Source organism: Choristoneura fumiferana, chromosome 25 (assembly GCF_025370935.1).
Source record: "Choristoneura fumiferana chromosome 25, NRCan_CFum_1, whole genome shotgun sequence".
Classification (NCBI taxonomy): Eukaryota; Metazoa; Arthropoda; class Insecta; order Lepidoptera; family Tortricidae; genus Choristoneura; species Choristoneura fumiferana.
Window position 1 is genome coordinate 11329776 of NC_133496.1, and position 17611 is coordinate 11347386.

At 39.3% G+C, this 17611-nt stretch overlaps 2 protein-coding genes across 6 annotated transcripts in view; one reads left to right on the top strand and one right to left on the bottom strand.

Moving 5' to 3' along the window:
- The window catches only part of LOC141442420 (inositol polyphosphate-5-phosphatase A-like), a 46923-nt gene extending 37680 nt beyond the window's left edge, over nt 1-9243 (bottom strand). For all 3 annotated transcript variants that reach the window (XR_012452939.1, XM_074107397.1, XM_074107396.1), the window contains exons 1-3: nt 8934-9243; nt 1373-1603; nt 674-841 (exon numbers count right to left, since the gene is read on the bottom strand). Coding sequence is in view for 2 of the 3 variants with exons in the window: in XM_074107397.1 (XP_073963498.1) it covers nt 674-841; nt 1373-1603; nt 8934-9014 (480 nt within the window). In the remaining variant the exon portion in view is untranslated. The remainder of the gene's footprint in view (nt 1-673; nt 842-1372; nt 1604-8933) is intronic.
- A 321-nt stretch (nt 9244-9564) lies between these two features.
- Scgalpha (sarcoglycan alpha) lies at nt 9565-16683 on the top strand. Of its 3 annotated transcripts, none has more exons than XM_074107278.1 (10): nt 9565-9670; nt 10177-10309; nt 10533-10675; nt 10995-11143; nt 12061-12192; nt 12356-12530; nt 13450-13691; nt 14718-14786; nt 15614-15712; nt 16091-16683. In XM_074107278.1, exons 1-10 carry the CDS (start codon nt 9662-9664, stop codon nt 16461-16463), a joined length of 1524 nt encoding a protein of 507 aa, XP_073963379.1. In that variant the 5' UTR covers nt 9565-9661; the 3' UTR covers nt 16464-16683. The 3 variants fall into 3 exon arrangements, with proteins under 3 accessions (XP_073963379.1, XP_073963378.1, XP_073963380.1); XM_074107277.1 differs by lacking the exon at nt 9565-9670 and adding an exon at nt 9951-10061; XM_074107279.1 differs by lacking the exons at nt 9565-9670; nt 14718-14786 and adding an exon at nt 9952-10061.
- Nucleotides 16684-17611: the final 928 nt, after the last annotated feature.

Sequence of the window (17611 nt, forward strand, 5' to 3'; positions counted from 1 at the left end):
ATCTCTCTCCTGTCAGGTGTTATGCCTGGGGACCGAAGTCCGAAGGACGAGCGTCGGAAATTATATATAATGCGTCCGAGTTGAGGAACTTTGATGGTGCGATGTAGGATTTCTGTACTTGCTCACTAGATGGCGCTAGGAGGCGATTTCTAGCGATCTGTAGTGTAGACGTTTTCAACAAGTGTGCCGCGATTGCCGCGAAGTGTATACTGCATTTAAATCATGAATAGCTATTATAATGAGAAAATAGTACGAAAACAACTGACGCGTGGCGTGTGCGATTCGCGTTGTCAGGTTATGGTAACGGAGCGTAAGGAATTGCTGGGCGGGTGGAAGCCTCTATGCGACAGTCCGACTCGCACTTGGCTATTTTTGACTGGTGTACCGTGAAACTTTGATGAACGAAAAAGTGTTCATTAAAACCAAAAGGTTGAAAACCACGGCTCTAGTGAAAACAAGATAATTATTATCGAAAATACAAACTGAAAATATAGATGCATAGAAAACCAAAAAATAAGACCAGCGCTGGGAATCGAACCCAGGTCCTCGGCATTCCGTGCCGCGTGCTATACCGCTACACCACAGCTGGACAGTGGTACAGACACGAATTTCTCCTATGCATACATATCTCAGCTTGTTTGTTTCCTTAAAAGATAATTATTTTAAAGCTCACCTCAGGGAAGAAATGCTGCGGGAACTTGGCCTTCTCCTTAGTGGTCACCTTTTCAATGTTGCCGCTGTGAATCTCCTTGCCGGCAGCTTCCACGTAAGCCTTCAGTTCGAAGTCCCAGATCTTGAGATCGGTCAGCGATGAGTGAGCGAAGTACATGTTTCCGAGAGCCTGAAAAGGCACAAATTGAAATAAGTTACGAAAAAGAAAGGTTTTTTTTTGTTTGTTTAAATGGTTTGTAGATTCGAGAAAAAAAGGGGTGTTATAAGTTGACCGCTATGTGTGTCTGTCTGTCTGTCTGTGTGCGTGTGTATATCTGTGTGTCTGTCTGTGGCACCGTAGCTCTTAAACGGGTGGACCGATTTGAATGTGTTTTTTTTTATTTGAAATCAAGTTTTTTAGCGATAGTTCTTAGACATGTTTCATCAAAATCGGTTCAGCAAAGTCGGGGGTTTTCCAAATTGTTCAATCGGTTCCGCATCCAAAGATGTCCGTCTGTCACCAGGCTGTATCTCATGAAGCGTAATAGCTAGACAGTTGAAATTTTCACAGATTATATTATATTTCTGTTGCCGCTATACCCAAAAATACTAAAAGCAGAATAAAATAAATATTTAAGGGGGGCTCCCATACATTGGTCGACTATACAACTAAGTCTCTGCTCGCGATGGAAAGCGGGCTTCATACTCAAAACAAACTCACCGTGAACTTCTCCGGTGAACTGAAGTCCTCATCCAGGAATATCCTGATCTTGTCATACAGCCTGAGCTCCGGGCAGTCACAAAGCCTCTGTACAAAGTCCTTGACATACTGCATGGACTTCTCATAGGCCTTCCCGCCGACTTCTTGCAGATGGAGAGCAATGAACTTCGGGTCCATACGGGAGACGGCTTGGAGGAACTCGGATGTCCATATTGGGAGCATCACGGAGGGCTGGAAAAATGAAATTTTTGGAAAATTAATTACTAAAATTATTTATTCCCGGGTCGGGTTGCAACTAAAAAGATGGCCCCTTTGCTCTGAACTTACCCATCAATGCGTCAAAATGCAAAAGAAAGTTATATATATCCCTACTAATTTCTAAGTTATAAACCCGAACTTTATTCAATTTTTTTTTAAAAACAAGCAATTATTGCAAATATAATTTATTAAAATAACTGCCCCTCGCCATTCCCGGCGCAAAGGTGCCCATAACGCTCGCGGCATTACCACGTTGAATACCTAAGGACAGCCTTTGCACCAGAAATGACTCGAGGGTCCTCCCCTTTTTGTCTGAGCCGACGGCCCAAATCCCGCACAAAACGCTTTGCATCAACTCCCCAGCAGCCCGCCATTTCCATATAGTTATAAACTAAAGTCCCTAACATAAATAACTATGATTGGTTTTTAGGAGTATTTTTTATTTCAACTCTAAATTTGTTACTTTTACGGGTATCCCGTGAAACCATATCGAAAATACAAAAGTAAGTAAGTAGTTCATAAGTAGCGTAGTAGAAATAAGCAACGTGAGATATGTATGCATAGGAAAAAATCGTGTCTAGATTCCGGTCCAGCGGTGGTGTAGGGGTTATAGCACGCAGCACGGATTGCTGAGGACCTGGGTTCGATTCCCAGCGCTGGTCTCTTTTTCTGGTTGTTCTGTGCATCCATGTCTCAGTTTGTATTTTTGAACATAAATAACCTTAACTCTGTAGTAGCAGCTCTATAGTTGATGGGAACTAACCTTGATTAAACATTAATATGAATAGGTTATTCATTTAGCAACTTTTTATCGCGAACATGCATGTTATTGCCCGCAGGATAAAAGATAAATAGGTTTTTAACCCACTATCGCCTCGATATTACTACGCGCTATTTCGATTTTATGGGATGTTCATTTTCGTATTAGGTCAAATTGTGTGTATGTATGTATGTATGTATGTAAAAACTTTATTGTACATAAAACACAAAAAGAAACAACAAAACAAAATATTACAAAGGCGAACTTATCCCTAAAAGGGATATTTTCAAGCTAACCTAAACAGGAAAGGAAAACTTAAAGATAGGCGAACAGTAATTTATGCACAGTGAGAAGAAAGGAATAGGTATATAACATATAAATAAAAACACTTAATAAACAATAATTAGTATGATATATATATGTACACATATACATAAATAATATAGGTACTTAGTTTCCACTTACATTGAACACGATACACACATATACAATTATGAATAAATAATAAATAAAAATAAAAAGAATATGATTACCTACTACCACAGTTTCTTCAATCTATCCCTGAGCGAGGCCACCGACGGAAATTTACATTAAGAGTTGGCTTCCACTTGTCGGATGTCGGGCCCGGATTTTAATCGGATGTTCCATTGGCAGAACATTTTATATGAAGCTATTCACACTTGCCCAACACGATTTTCTATAGAAATGAGTGACATCCGACACGAAACGGATCCGACACCCGAATGTGTCAGAAAGTATTTATTTTATATGAATAACTAGCTTTTGCCCGCGGCTTCGCCCGCGTAGAATTCGGTTATCGCGCGCTGCTCCCTCGGGAACTGTGCATTTTATCGGGATAAAAATTTGCCTATGTCACTCTCTGGCCCATAAACTATCTCTATGCCAAAAATTACGTCGATCCGTTGCTCCGTTTCGACGTGAAAGACGGACAAACACAATAAAAACACACACACTTTCGCATTTATAATATTAGTATGGATGGATTGTATGCTTGAGAATTGGAGTAGAAGCAAATATAACAAAATGTAAGTAATAACTCATTACCGGCTTCCATTGCCCTCATACATGGATCCGGTTCGAAGGGCCATGAACACCAAGACAGAAACGCCAAAGAAGAAGAAGCGGCAAGGAACAAAAGGGAAAGCAATGTTTGACCGCTCAGTTAAGTCATTACCATCCTAAGTTTAGCACATAGAAAGGAAAAGACAAGAAAATTTTATCACACTATTTTTATTTTAATATCATCTTTAGTTTTCATAAAAAATTAACCCTGAGCATCATCTTTTTTAATAATACTTGCCGAAATGTTAAGAACGAAAAAAAACGTCTCAAAACGCTGAATATTTAACCTCCCCCTCCCCCACCCAATTAATTTACTTCTTCTGTAATACATACGAGGATAAAAACGCAATAATAGGTTAGGTACTCAAGACATAAACAAAGGAACACAACTAGTTCTGTTTTTCCCAGACTCCTTCCTTCTCATATACCTATAAAAACCTATTAATTATATTAATAGAGTCGTTAGTATTTTGTTTGTTCACTTGTCCGCAAACGTTTTATCACTGCCCGACCCAATATCGTTATTAACTTGAGTTTTGAATACTTGATGGCCAAGTGGTTAGAGAAACTGACTGCGAAGCTTGAGGTCCCGGGTTCGATTCCCTCCCGGCCTTGGCATATAGCGTATGAATAATACGAATGTTTGTTCTCGGGTCTGTGATGTTTAATTTGTATTTAAGTATGTATTTATCTATATAAGTATGTTTATCCGTTCCCTAGTATCCATAGTAGGTACAAGCTTTGCTTAGTTTGGGACTAGGTCAATTGGTGTAAAGTGTCCCCTGATATTTATTTTTTTAACTTAGGTACAAAAAGTTGAGAAACACGCGGATATTGTCATTTCAAAGTTCGATATCTTAAAAACAGGTGAACTGTTAGCTACGAACCACTGCGATGACACTCGCTTTTACGTAAAAAAAAACCCCTTCGCAATCGAGCCAGCCGCTTGAGAGCTACAATGTCGCAGACAGACATTGGCGACAAACTCATAACACCCCTGTATTTGCGTAGGTGGTTAAAAATTATGTGTCGTAAAAAAATATCAGACGCCTTAGGGTTGCCACATAAACTCGGAATTCCGTTTCGGAAATCTATGGACCTGCCACACACGGACAGTTTTCCGTTCGAACTTTTTTCTGTTTCGGAATTTCGCATGGTGGCATGTGCCTTCAGAATTGAAATAAACGTATGAGTGTGAATGTGTATATATGTAAGGCCATGTTCCAAAACTTCAAATTTATATATGTTTAAGTATTTTCTCTTTTTCTTTAACTATCGATGGAATGTTTCTTTTTGCATGCATTTGTTAGCTTCACCTTGTCAATGTAACTATTTAAGTAAAGTGCTACCCGTCTCGTGTAATGTCTGTACGCTGTGTAGAGAGAGGTGCAGGCTGAAAATCAGCGCGGTGAAGCATAGTCCTGACCGCACCTGCAGCCTAAACCTTTTGCCACATATGTAGCTGAGCATGTATGTACCTTCTCACGAATATGTATTTTTTATGGGCAATAAATGTTTTTTATTCTCATTCTTATTTATGTATTTACGGAATTCCGTTTCGGAGTTTCGAATCGAAATTCCGAAATTCCGAAAACGGAATTCCGAGTGTATGTGGCGGCCCTTATTGTCTGACGCACTTGGAATCACAATCGTTTTCAGCACTTCTTTCTATCACACAGTATAAGATGAGGATAGAAAGAGACGGTGAATGTGATAGCGAACGCCAGTGTTAAACAATACGGCGACGGGTTGCAGCTTTTTCTCATTGTTTCCAATCATACTTCATTCATGATCAAAGAGATGACGCATATTATGTGGACTCTTAAGCTTGAAACACACAGGGCGGTGGCGGGGCGGTGTTGCGGCGCAGAGGCGGTACCGATTGTAATATTCGAGCTAACATGAAACAGGCCACACAGAATACCGCGCGGAAAATAAGCATGGCACGGTATTCTGTGTGGCCTCTTTCACTTTAGCTCGAATATTATAACCGGTACTTCTAGCTCGGGCTCGTTCAGACGGACTGCATGCAACAAAACTCCAACTGTCCACTGCCCATACATTTCAATCGTAGTCAGAGATTTTTCAACATTTCTAATTTGGATAGGTTATTGCTGACTGAAGTACTTACAGTCAAAGAAACTGAATCCCCTACCAGGGTGAAACCTTATCATAATTAATGGTTTTTTTGGCAGATGTATGAGATGTCAACATAACATTAGTAGCGCCACAGAATATATAATAGTACTAACGTACAGAATGGCCACGCTCCGCCCCGCACCGGTTCGAGTTACCCCACCTCTCAAGCGCAGCCATTGCAAGAAAAAGGAAAGAAATCCCTTGTATCCCACTAGTCCCATTGAGTTGTCCCATTGATGGGACAACTGAGACGATTACGTCCCAGTAGTCCCATGGGACAAGTGGCACTAATATTTTTATCATATTATTGTCCCAAAAGTCCCATTAGCGTCATGCTCAAATGGAACTCATAATCGGTGCGATCACAGTAATCGGGTGCGCAACGCGATGTATGTCGGCCGCACGGCACTGGGTTCGGGAGCAATTATTTTGCGAAATGGTAACGGTACCCTACCTACTTCCTTTTTCTAAATAAATAATGATTTCTGATTTCTTTATTATTATTATTTTCTGTCATTGGTAGCACTTATTAGGGTTTTGCGATAGTCAGCCCTGTGTGTCTTACGCACACATTGACGCGTGTACAGACATCGTCGTGCCTATGTAGATTCAAGAACGCGTATTTTGTACGGCGTGGCCGCCGTGTGGTAGCGCAAAGGTTCCACCCGGTACGTGATTTACAGTGGCGTAGCTACCAAGGGGCTAGGCGGGGCAGTGCCCCGGGGCCCTCAAGCTCAGGGGGCCCTCGAAATTCTGCTTTATAGCTGATGATAAAGTTGCTTAGCATTTTTAAAGTATTTGTATATATAATGATTTTACTTCAAAAAACATTACCAGTTTTGATAGCAGTGGGCCCCATTTTTTTATTTGCCCCAGGGCCCTAGGTTACCTAGCTACGCCACTGGTGATTTAGTTTGTTAAACTGTATGGAACTCTAAAAAAGTCTATTTCTAGCAAGCATCCTAATTCAATTAGTAATAGCCACAACAAGGCACCAAAACCTAATCGAGGTCAATCAATAAACGAACAAATCCAATTTATCAGACTGTACATATACAACTACGTATACAAGTAAGTACAGTTAAGGAAACTGAATCACATACCCGGGTGTAACATTCGTGCTACTAATGTCATGTTGACATTATCATTATCCCATACATTTGCCAAAGACATTTATTTATTTATTAGGAACAGTTACAAATTACAAACAGATACTATTGTAATTGATACATTTATACTACACAATCAAAGTTTGTAGCTTAACTACAACTGTCCACAAATTGAACCAAATGGAAAACTCTTCTATGAGCCCCTATGTCCCTAGTGAGGGATAACAGGATCACATCATCATCATCATCATCAAGTTGTATAGTTCCGCCTCCAGGCGAGCGATAAATGAATTATTCACAGACAAAGTTGCAGGCAACAGCTAGTATTAAGTCTAAAGCCAAGTTTAGACTTGCAAGAAAAATCGTGCAAGTTGCATTAAACTGTGACACTTAATTGACCACTACAAACTCGTTGGCTTTACGGCCTCTCAATGTAATGCAACTTGCACAATTTTTCTTATAAGTCTAAACTCGGCTTAAGACTTGTGGGGAATTCCTCACTTTATTTGAATTTCCCTTCGCTTAAGCAAATTGACCTATTAGCTTAATGACCTATAAGCAAATATGTTATTAATTAGCATAAATAAGTGTATGATGACCATGTGGTTATTGGTTTTAACAATATAATTATCATTAAATTAAATTAAATAGCAAGCTAATTACATGAGACCTGTCTATTCAATAAAATTTTGGATGGTTATTAATATTTCTAAATATCTGATCACCAATTAGTGACAATTAAATACATATAGTTAAAGAGCTTTAGGTATTCTGTTTGGATATAACTTAAACCTTCAAGTTTATACTTTATCACAAAAGTTCATTAAAAACTGAGTGATGTTTTTTTTTTGACTGGATGGCAAACAAGTAATTCTCCTGATGGTAAGAGATCACTACCGCCCATAAACATCTGCAACACCAGGGGTATTGCAGACGCGTTGCCAACCTAGAGGCCTAAGATGGGATACCTCAAGTGCCAGTAATTTCACCGGCTGTTTTACTCTCCATGCTGAAAGTACAATCAATAACATTATCATATGCAACTTGCCACCTGTCCACGCCTGTCCTTGCCCACGACCCTAATAGACTTATAACAACACACTTTCACGGTCTATCAAGATGCCTGGATGGCTAATGTTGTGATGCGTGGAAAAAGCCAGAAGGAGATAAGGAAAATTCGTTGGAGTGAGGGCTTTAAAAAAACCTGTTACTTTAAATATTTACCAATATCCAATTTTAAACTTACGGAGAGATGTAATTAAATTTTAAATGGAATCATTTTTGGAATGAATTAAGTAGGTTCAATCACTAAGCTGACAACTTGTATCCACCGGGAGTGGAAGGCCCACTAGGTGAATTAACTTCCTAACATACATTTCCTCTTTTCTATTTGGTTACATAGGTTAGGCAACTGACAGTACAAGCAAAAAAATTTTGATTATTAACTTGCATGTGTGTGTGTGTTTGTGTGTGTGTGTGTCCGTAATAACCTCCTGAGACCCCACGTCAAATGCATTTTTAACTTAACGGCAATCAAGAAAAATTGACATTTACCCCCTGCTTCACCAGCCATTGATTAAAATTATTTATATTATTATGGATAAATGTGATGCCGTTTCTGCCAGTGTGTTTGTTTCCATTAAATAAATATCACAATCATTCATTAAATTAAATTAGGGACATTAGTTAGTTAGTTAGACATTATGTTAAAAATTTGTATCCTGGATGTTAGAGGCAAACTATATCACATTGCTACTCAGCTTGTATTATTTGTGACGTATTTCACGTTTAATGGAGTGAAATAACTGTATCTTTGTGTTATAACCATCTGCAGTGACTTTAGTGTTTCTCAACACCATACAATTTTTAATTCATCATGTACATAATTTGTTTGAACAGCTTTAATACAAAAAAATAAATTTGCATTTGTTTCATTTTACTGTCAGATATCAGGGCCTCTACGTTATTTTCTGCCAATACCATGCAGTGACAAATAAAAAAAAACATTTTTATTTAATATTTAAAAAAGTATTTTTGCACTATGAAAATAACTGGCCAGTGACATAAAATGACAGTGAGTCAGCCAGTGCCAATTTAATAACCGGAACTCGTCCCAGTACATCATCAAAGCATTTAATTAATTTAATTACTCAAAGGTAGGTAGGCGTTAACAATATATGACGGGAAAATCAATGAAACAAGGAAAACTTACGTCTTCGAAGATAGATCCGACGTTGGCGGTCACCAGTAGCAGTGGCACTTTATCCGATCCCATCTTTTTGAACTTTAACATGATCCCGAAAACAGAATTGGGCGAAAATTATTTTCCTCGCAAGAGGTATGATAAACGCCCTATTTGCTGTTCAAGCGACGTTATTTCGATACCACGCGATTTTGGCGCGCACACGCCCTATCTTCGTACACCGCTGATAACATTTTAGTGGTTACATTTGTTATTTTCAGTCGTAAACAACGATTTTCTTCACAATATTGCAAATTCGCCTAGCCCTTTCTGACATTTGTAAATGAATGAATGGAACGAAATGAATGTCATTTTTTTACACCCATTTCCGTACGAACGTAACAGTGTACAGTTCGATTAAATTGTGTTGATCATTGGTTATTTCTTTAAAATTGTACAAAAAAAGAGTTTTTAATGTATTTAACTAGTACTTTTAAATCGTATTATAGACGCGAAGACACCTGAAAACTTCTTTTTGGCGTTAAATTTATCAGTTTTTTGATATTCCGAAAATGGTAAACTGTGGAGAGTGAAACGGAACGTAGCCGAAACCACTTCGATTTGTCAGGATTGTAACCAATGACGTCAAAGTCTTGTTTTACGTCACCGCCCCGTTTTCAGGGACGTACTTGCTTATTTTTGTCGTTAACGTAATTATTATAAAAAGATGTTAAACCGGGAAGAAAATAAATAGGCTTATGACGTGGGTAAGCGCTTTATTTTGTTGTGTCATTTATGTCACGAGCAACTAAATTTATTGTTAGTACAATACCTATAGGTATTCAATCAATAGCAACATGTTGAGAACCAATCAGAATTTAATTTATTAGGTACTGCACGCATTAGTTACTAAACAGAAAAAATAATTTTGAAATATTTGTCAAAAACATTTTATTACAAATAAGTGCGAGCAGGACAGAATATAATTTTCATCATCCGCAAATCCCTCCCTGACTCGTTCCTTTCCTTCTGCACATGTGCGATCTGTATTCAGTGCACCGCCTGTAAACAGCAAAATGGAAATCGATTGCTTTGTTTCTATTCTCGTGAATTAGGTCGGGTTTTTTCATCGCACGTGCCCATTCGGCCATGAATGAGGTAAAGTCGCATCTCTGACAGTTTAATTTATAACTACAGTTTGGGCGGGGCCTTTATATTTTTTAAACAAGCTGTCAATGTTTTTTTTTTTACAATGTACATATTTCTTTTTCAGAACAATATGAAGGCACAGGTGTTCCTGTTGGGCCTGTTGACAGTTATAACATCCGGCCACGTTCACAATGCGGTCGAAACTGAAATGTTTGCAATACCAATCAGCCCTAATTTATTTAACTGGACTTACCAAGGTTGGTAACCTTTGTGAAGTGTTGTTTAAGAACTATTGTAAATTGCATTGTCACTATTATCAACCTTATAATGATTGCCATAAAGATCATTATCTAACATCAATTTCTTATGTTTAAAATATTTAGTTTTCATTTCTTAGTGGTTGACGTTGCCACTGTTTCCAGCCAGTTTCAAATATTTAGGTATTTTATTTTATGGTCACTAAATTTATTTTTTTCATAGAATTCGACCAGCAGTACAGATTCCATGCAGCTTTACTGGGCAAGCCGGAGTTGCCGTCGTGGCTTCGATATATTTACAGTGGACGACATCACTCCGGGTTTATTTTCGGAACCCCACCAAGAGGCACCAAGTCGCCAATCACCGTATGTTTATAATCTGTATTTTTAGCCCAATGTTGGTATCAAGGTTGGCCAATGTAAACAGAAATGAGAAATTCCTATTGGCCAACTGACCTTGGCTGGAAATTATTTTTCTTAAATCATTCTCCTGTTCCTATTTTAAACTATTAATGAGAAAACTACATTGGACTTTAAAACTGTATAAATTGGCTTTGGAAACGAAGCATAACATCAATATGAAACTTGTTTTAATACAATTTAGGTACCTATATTAAATTTACGCGACAGAGATTTTGTTGTAAGAACAGATCTGACTTTAAAGCCCGCTCCCATTATTTTACAGTTGGAAGTTATAGGTCTCAACCGTCAGGACTACGAAACTCGTCGCGTGTTGCTGACACTGAAGGTTCACCGACGGGAGATGATGGCTCGTCATGAAGTCGAGCTGAAGATAGACAATCTAAATGTTGAAGACTTGCTTGATGAGCACAGGTATTGACTACAGCGCCATCTAGCTTGCGCGACATAAAACTTAACTAACAGTATCGCGAGGTCGGTCTCTTTGAAGTTTCATTTCCTTGCTTACTTGTGATTAGCTCATTTAGTTATTCAACCAATCGCAAACGTGACACAAATGACAAAGTTGTCAAAGGAACCTCGCATAGGTACCTACTGGCGCCAACTAGCCTGTCACACAGAAACCCTCTTTGTTGTTTTACAGACTTAATATCTAGTATAGTGCAACAGACAACTGTAAATTGCCGTTTTGCTGAGTGTAATTTTTTGTAAATGGTATTTTTAAATAATGGATGAGATGCGACGGATGACCTGAAGCCGCGGGTTCAAGGTGAATGCAGGCCGCTTCCAATGAGGGCTATCGCGTATGAATTCGCCGCTAGAGGCGCTAGTGTAGCGTGAAGTCCACAGAGTACTTTATGTGAAGTCTCCGAAATGTCAAATCACATTTTTTTGGTGATCTACGCGGGTTTATTTATAATTAGAATAATTTTGTGAATATTTTGCATTACCTGATATTAATCATGGCAATTATGCGTTACGAGGCAATGAATGTCTGTGTTTTGAGATAGTTTTGTCTTTCGGAAACTTTTGTCCTCCCTTTTTTCCGAACAAAACGGGACTACGCAACACTGTGGTTGCTCGATATTTGTATGGAACGGTTTTAAGGTGTATTAAATATGATTTTAATCTAAAGTTTGTTTTCACGCCCGTTATAATAGACTTTGAAAGCCACACTTAAAAACCTCACGCAACAGTGGCGCCATCTAGAGACAAAAAACGATAGCCCTCATTGAAGCAATTGGAGGTCCATAGGGGAGGCTTATGTCCAACAGTGGACGTCGCACGGCTGATATGATAATGATGACTTAAAATAATCATCATTTTTGCAGGATGACGCGTTTGAAAGATATATTTCGAAGTAAACTGTGGCTCGAGAGCAGCCACGACATGTATGCGACCTTTCTCGCCTCGGCTATCGACTTGGGAGCTCGCTTGCCGCTAAAACCTAGCGATGGAGAGGGGTAATTTATATATTAATTTTGTGTATAAAGGTAAATTTTGTTTGTATGTATTTTAACTTGGAAAAAATCTGCTACTACTGAACCGATTCAAAAAACATTTTATTGATGACTACTACACTCCTGGATTGTCATACATTTGTTTTTTTTTTATCTCATATTGCAGGTTAGTCGTTCGCTTAGGAAGCAGCAAGCCTTTCTCTACAGAGCTGAAGAACCTTCGAGAAGAAGTTCGGCCCTTATCCAAGCTGACCAGCTGTCCGCGAGAGTACAAGAGGACTACGGTGGAGAGACTCTTCAGGGAAGCTGGTTTAACACTGGACTGGTGTAACTTTGAACTGGTGAGACGTTTACTTTATTCATTATTGTTCTACAGATAGCGCGCGAGTTGAATGCAGAGCTCAGGAATGCGATAGTGTTGCGACCTTATTAGAATTAAAGATGACGAATTTATGATATGTTGATAATTTTTTTTAATAATTTTTATTTTAAATTTCACATTTTTTTTTACTTTCGCGCTTTAAACACATAATTACTTATGTATATAACCAGGACTTAGCACCTAACTTTTTATTTGTTTCACCCATCGTGGTCGCAACGTGACTCAACACGATGTATGTAACTCTCTTAAACCGTCAACAAAAAAAAACGTAAACGAAGAACGAGAGCTAAGATGGTCTCGGATCAGTCATCATTAAAAAAAAATAATACGGGGTGCAACATGAGTTTTACACTATCAAGGACAGCACTAAACTAAAGGCGTGAGACGACTGAGGCGAGGCGTGTGGATAGCGGGGGGAGAGGCTCCACTCTTCACCTCAGGCCCCGACTGCATTCAACTCGCGCGATATCTGTAAGTAAAGTTGCCAATCGTAGCCTTTCATTGTCATGAATTAAACTCAATGAACTCAATAGTTAGGTACTCAATTCCTGAATAAAGGACATGTGTCTAGGACACAGAAGTCGGACGATATCGATATCTTATAGTACCATCAGCCAAATAAGTGGTCAATCAATTTTTAAACAAGTTCCTATCAAACGAATATGTCGCTAAAGTCGAACTTTCAAGTTGACAGACACGTCTATTGGCATTATTGTTTTTTGACATGCAAACGATTGTCAACGTTCGGGTGGTAGACCACGTATTTGGCCGATGGTACCTAGATATACTTGTACAACATAACAACTTTATATAAAAATTAATAAAAAACGAAAACAGCAAAAAAAACAATTTTAACTCCTTTACTTGTTGCTTTCTAGTACAACACAGTCTACCGCGATCGTTCTACCGAGCATATCGAATACTTGACCACCATACCTTCAAGCAAGGTCAAAGCTTCCCGCACCGTGCCTCACGCGGCGTGGTCTGCGCCGGCGCGGCGGTCGCTGCCTGCGAGGGGTTACGGCAGACAGCTGGCTGCTGCTGCGGCAGCCCCGCTGCTGCTGCTGCTATTGGCAGTGGCTGCACTGACTGCTGTCGTGTGCTTCCATTATGCTGCCATGTAAGTATCCATAGCTACAAATACATCAAGTAAGGTCAAGGCTTCCTGGAGCGTCTGTCACGCAGCATAGTTTGCGCCAGCGAAAGGCTACGGCAGACGCTACTGCTGCTGTTGTTGACAGTGGCTGCACTGACTGCTGTGGTGTGCTTCCATTATGCTGCCACGTAAGTAGGTATCCATAGCTACAAATACAACAAGTAAGGTCAAAGCTTTCCACAGCTTCTCTCACGCAGCATGGTCTGTGCGGGCGCCGTGTGTTGTTGGCACTTGGCAGTGCTGCGCTGACACTGTGGTGTGCTCCTACTATGCTGCTGGCTGCTATGTGAGTATTAGTAGCTACAGATTTCATTATGTGTAATCTTTCATTGAAGTTACATTACGATCAAATACCAAATAGGTGCAGACTTTTAGTGTGGGATCTTACAACAAATACTTAAAAATAATCGTCGTGTTGTAGCACATACGCTGCCATCTGTTGGCAATATGGGGAGCGACACAACTTACTTTGATCGTTCATCATTTTCGTCAATGCGACCTCAATGGGAAGTATCTTGTTTAAAAGCTCAGTTTAGTTAGACCTGCGAGAAAAATCGTGCAAGTTGCATTACATTGCCGCGCTCCATTTACCAATTCAGAATCGTTGGTTTTACGGCCTCGCAATGTGATGTAATCTAACTTCCACGATTTTTCTTACTAGTCTAAACTGGGCTTTACGAAAGCTCTGTTTAATTTAATCTAAGGATAGATGGCAGCACAGTTACTATAATGATCTCGGAACAACTCGATTCGATAGCAGTACCGCAGAATTTATTCTTTTTTTCTGCGTTTTATATCCAGAGAATCACGATGCATGAACTATCGAGAATTAGCTATGTATAACTACAACAAAGACAGAATACAATGTATGTTTCTGTTGTTCTTGAAAAATTTATTTTACTATCACTTGTTTTTGCATTATTTTAATTACCTACTTTTATTGTTTTTTCTGTCAATTTGAAGTGAACCGTGTTTTATTTATTTTTTCAGGCGTGACCGTGATTCTGAATACTTTTTAGAAACAATCTTCCATATCTGTACTGATTACAGACGAAGGAGGTTCGAAACATTAGATACATAATTTACATGTGTGCAATTACTAACAAGCCTAAAATGACATCTAGATCCCTATAATAGGTACTGCACTGAGTTGTGACTCACTTGGAACCCTTGCACAGAAAAAGTTATAGTGACATTCTCAAAGCATAGAATGTTACATTGCTTGAATTAGCTGTGAAATTTACTCTAATGGTTACTTTTTAATAACTATAGCTTTTGCCCGTGACTTCGTCTGCCAATTCGTTTGTCGCTATCCCGCGGGAAATATGCATGAAATGTTATAATAAATTCAATATCTATTTATTAACCTCACTAACCTGTCCAAATTCAATATTTGGGATTCCTTGTGTACCGAAAATTGAAATATCGAACCTAATCTAACCTAACCTAATTTCGATATTTTGACCGTCGACTTACGTCCCCACCTATACATGTATAATTTGCATTATGTATTTTTTTTTATTCGACTGGATGGCATACGAGCAAGTGGGTCTCCTGATGGTAAAAGATCACCACCGCCCATAAACATCTGCAACACCAGGGGTATTGCAGATGCGTTGCCAACCTAGAGGCCTAAGATGGGATACCTCAAGTGCCAGTAATTTCACCCGCTGTCTTACTCTCCACGCCGAAACACAACAGTGCAAGCACTGCTGCTTCACGGCAGGATTAGCGAGCAAGATGGTGGTAGCAATCTGGGCGGGCCTTGCACAAGGTCCTACCACCTGCAAATGTATATCTCTTACATTTTTGAATACTTCATTACTTTTGATTTATAATTGATACATAATTCTTATTCATTCAATAAAGGTAAATATATATTCCAGAGGGCACAAATCCGGCAAAGTGGAACTATGTCGCTACGGCACTGGCAACACCGAGCAAACCCAGGCTGACAACACTAGCAACAGGAGCGTCGGTGTCAGGTAAATAAAAAGTGAACTATAAACTATTATTTTGCTCACCCTCGACCTTATGATAGCTACGTTTATGCAAGAAATGCGTGTTTATGCAGTTCCTCCACGTCCACACTGTAAGAACACACACAAGTCCATCTATCACCATCACCACACTACAGTGACGCGTTTCGAACTCAACCGGAAGTCATCTTCACAGCAAGGCGACCGTTCACCATGCTACCCTAGATGTTAGATGTTGGACTAGATAATCGGGATTCGGGATAGTCGTTCGCGTATTTGAGAGAACGATCACTTAACAACAGCAAAAGAATTAGGTACGGCATTGTGTAACTATAATAATGTATACCGTATCGTAAAACTAAAAATTGAACAACTCTTTTCCAGCCCCAACAACAGCCTAGCCCGCCCGTACAGCCCGAAATCAACCACCAACCTCGCAGCCAACTACAACCGTCCGCAACCGCCGCCCTACCTCGGCTCCGCGACCAACTCGCTCCACCACCGAAAATCTGCGGCCGACAAAACCCCTTCAACCTCCGGCCACACGCCCGAACACCGCCATCTAGCGTTAGAAGACTCACTTAAATTACTAAACGAAGCGAACATAGCTAATTCAATCTTTGACAATCTGAAAGACCCGATCGTTGATCTGAAAGACGGTGCTGACGACTACGTTCCTATCAAACCGGACGGATATGTGTCTATGAAGAATTTGGATGACATTGATGTACCGGATTTGGGTAAGTATGGTATTTGACATGAGGTTTGCGAAGGCGAGCCGCCAGTCAAAACATGGTTTTGTTAGGCAAGCCTTGACAACATTACGGGAAAAGCAAAAGTGGAAAGGATAAAAATTAGGCACTCTCTCTAGTCACTCTCTGGCCCATAAACTATCTCTATGCCAAAAATCACATCGATGCGTCGCTCCGTTTCGACGTGAAAGTCGGACAAATATACAAACACACACACTTTCTTATTTACAAACACAGGACACACTTTCTGTCATTTAATGGACGGCCACTCTTCAGTGTTAGGTAAACTCCTGTTAAAATGCTTAAAATTTTGCAAAAACCTTCACTTACGATTAGATTAGAACTACGTACTCGTAGTCGAGCTTACAAGTTTTTTTCCATGACACAATCATGAAAAATTATTAGATGTGTGCATTATTTTGTTTTGATAATAATGTGTAGCGAGTTCTAGCGCCATCTAGTCAATAATACAATAATAATAATTCACTGGTTAATTAATTATGTACTTATGTGCCGTAAGTATTTAAACTATAGAATTACTTGGTCTGTCAACATTTTTTGATTATAATAACGACATTGAAAGCCCTACGTACTGGGTAAGTATAAGTACCTACTTAATATGATATTTACGGATAGACTAGCCCGCTATTTCACTATCCATTGATTTAATTTATTTGACGGATAAATGTGATGCCGTCTCTGTTTGTTTTGTTCGAATAGGCGGAGACGGCATCACATTTATCTGTCAATTAAAATTAATCAATGGGTGGTGAAACAGCCCCTAAAGCAGTAAAAAGTGTCGGTTATTTACTAAGGAACTTACATCCCAACTCTCGTTTAATAGAAGCAGCCGAGGAAACTGAATCTCGTACCAGGGAACCTTTTCATAATCAAATTCGCTATAATTCCTTTGGGAGATGTATGGTTAACATGAAATTAGTACCACAAAGGTTTCTTCAGATACGTGATTCTGTTTCTTCGACTGAACATTATTGCCTAGACCTGGAAATTTCTATAGTTTAACCTTTTCCACGCCAACGACTCATATGTGCACCGCCGGTACCATGGCAACGACCTATATATATGTCTATAACTTCAATGCAAAAGCAACCTTCGTTTAATTATGTTAAGGTTCAATTCCAGAAATTGCAAT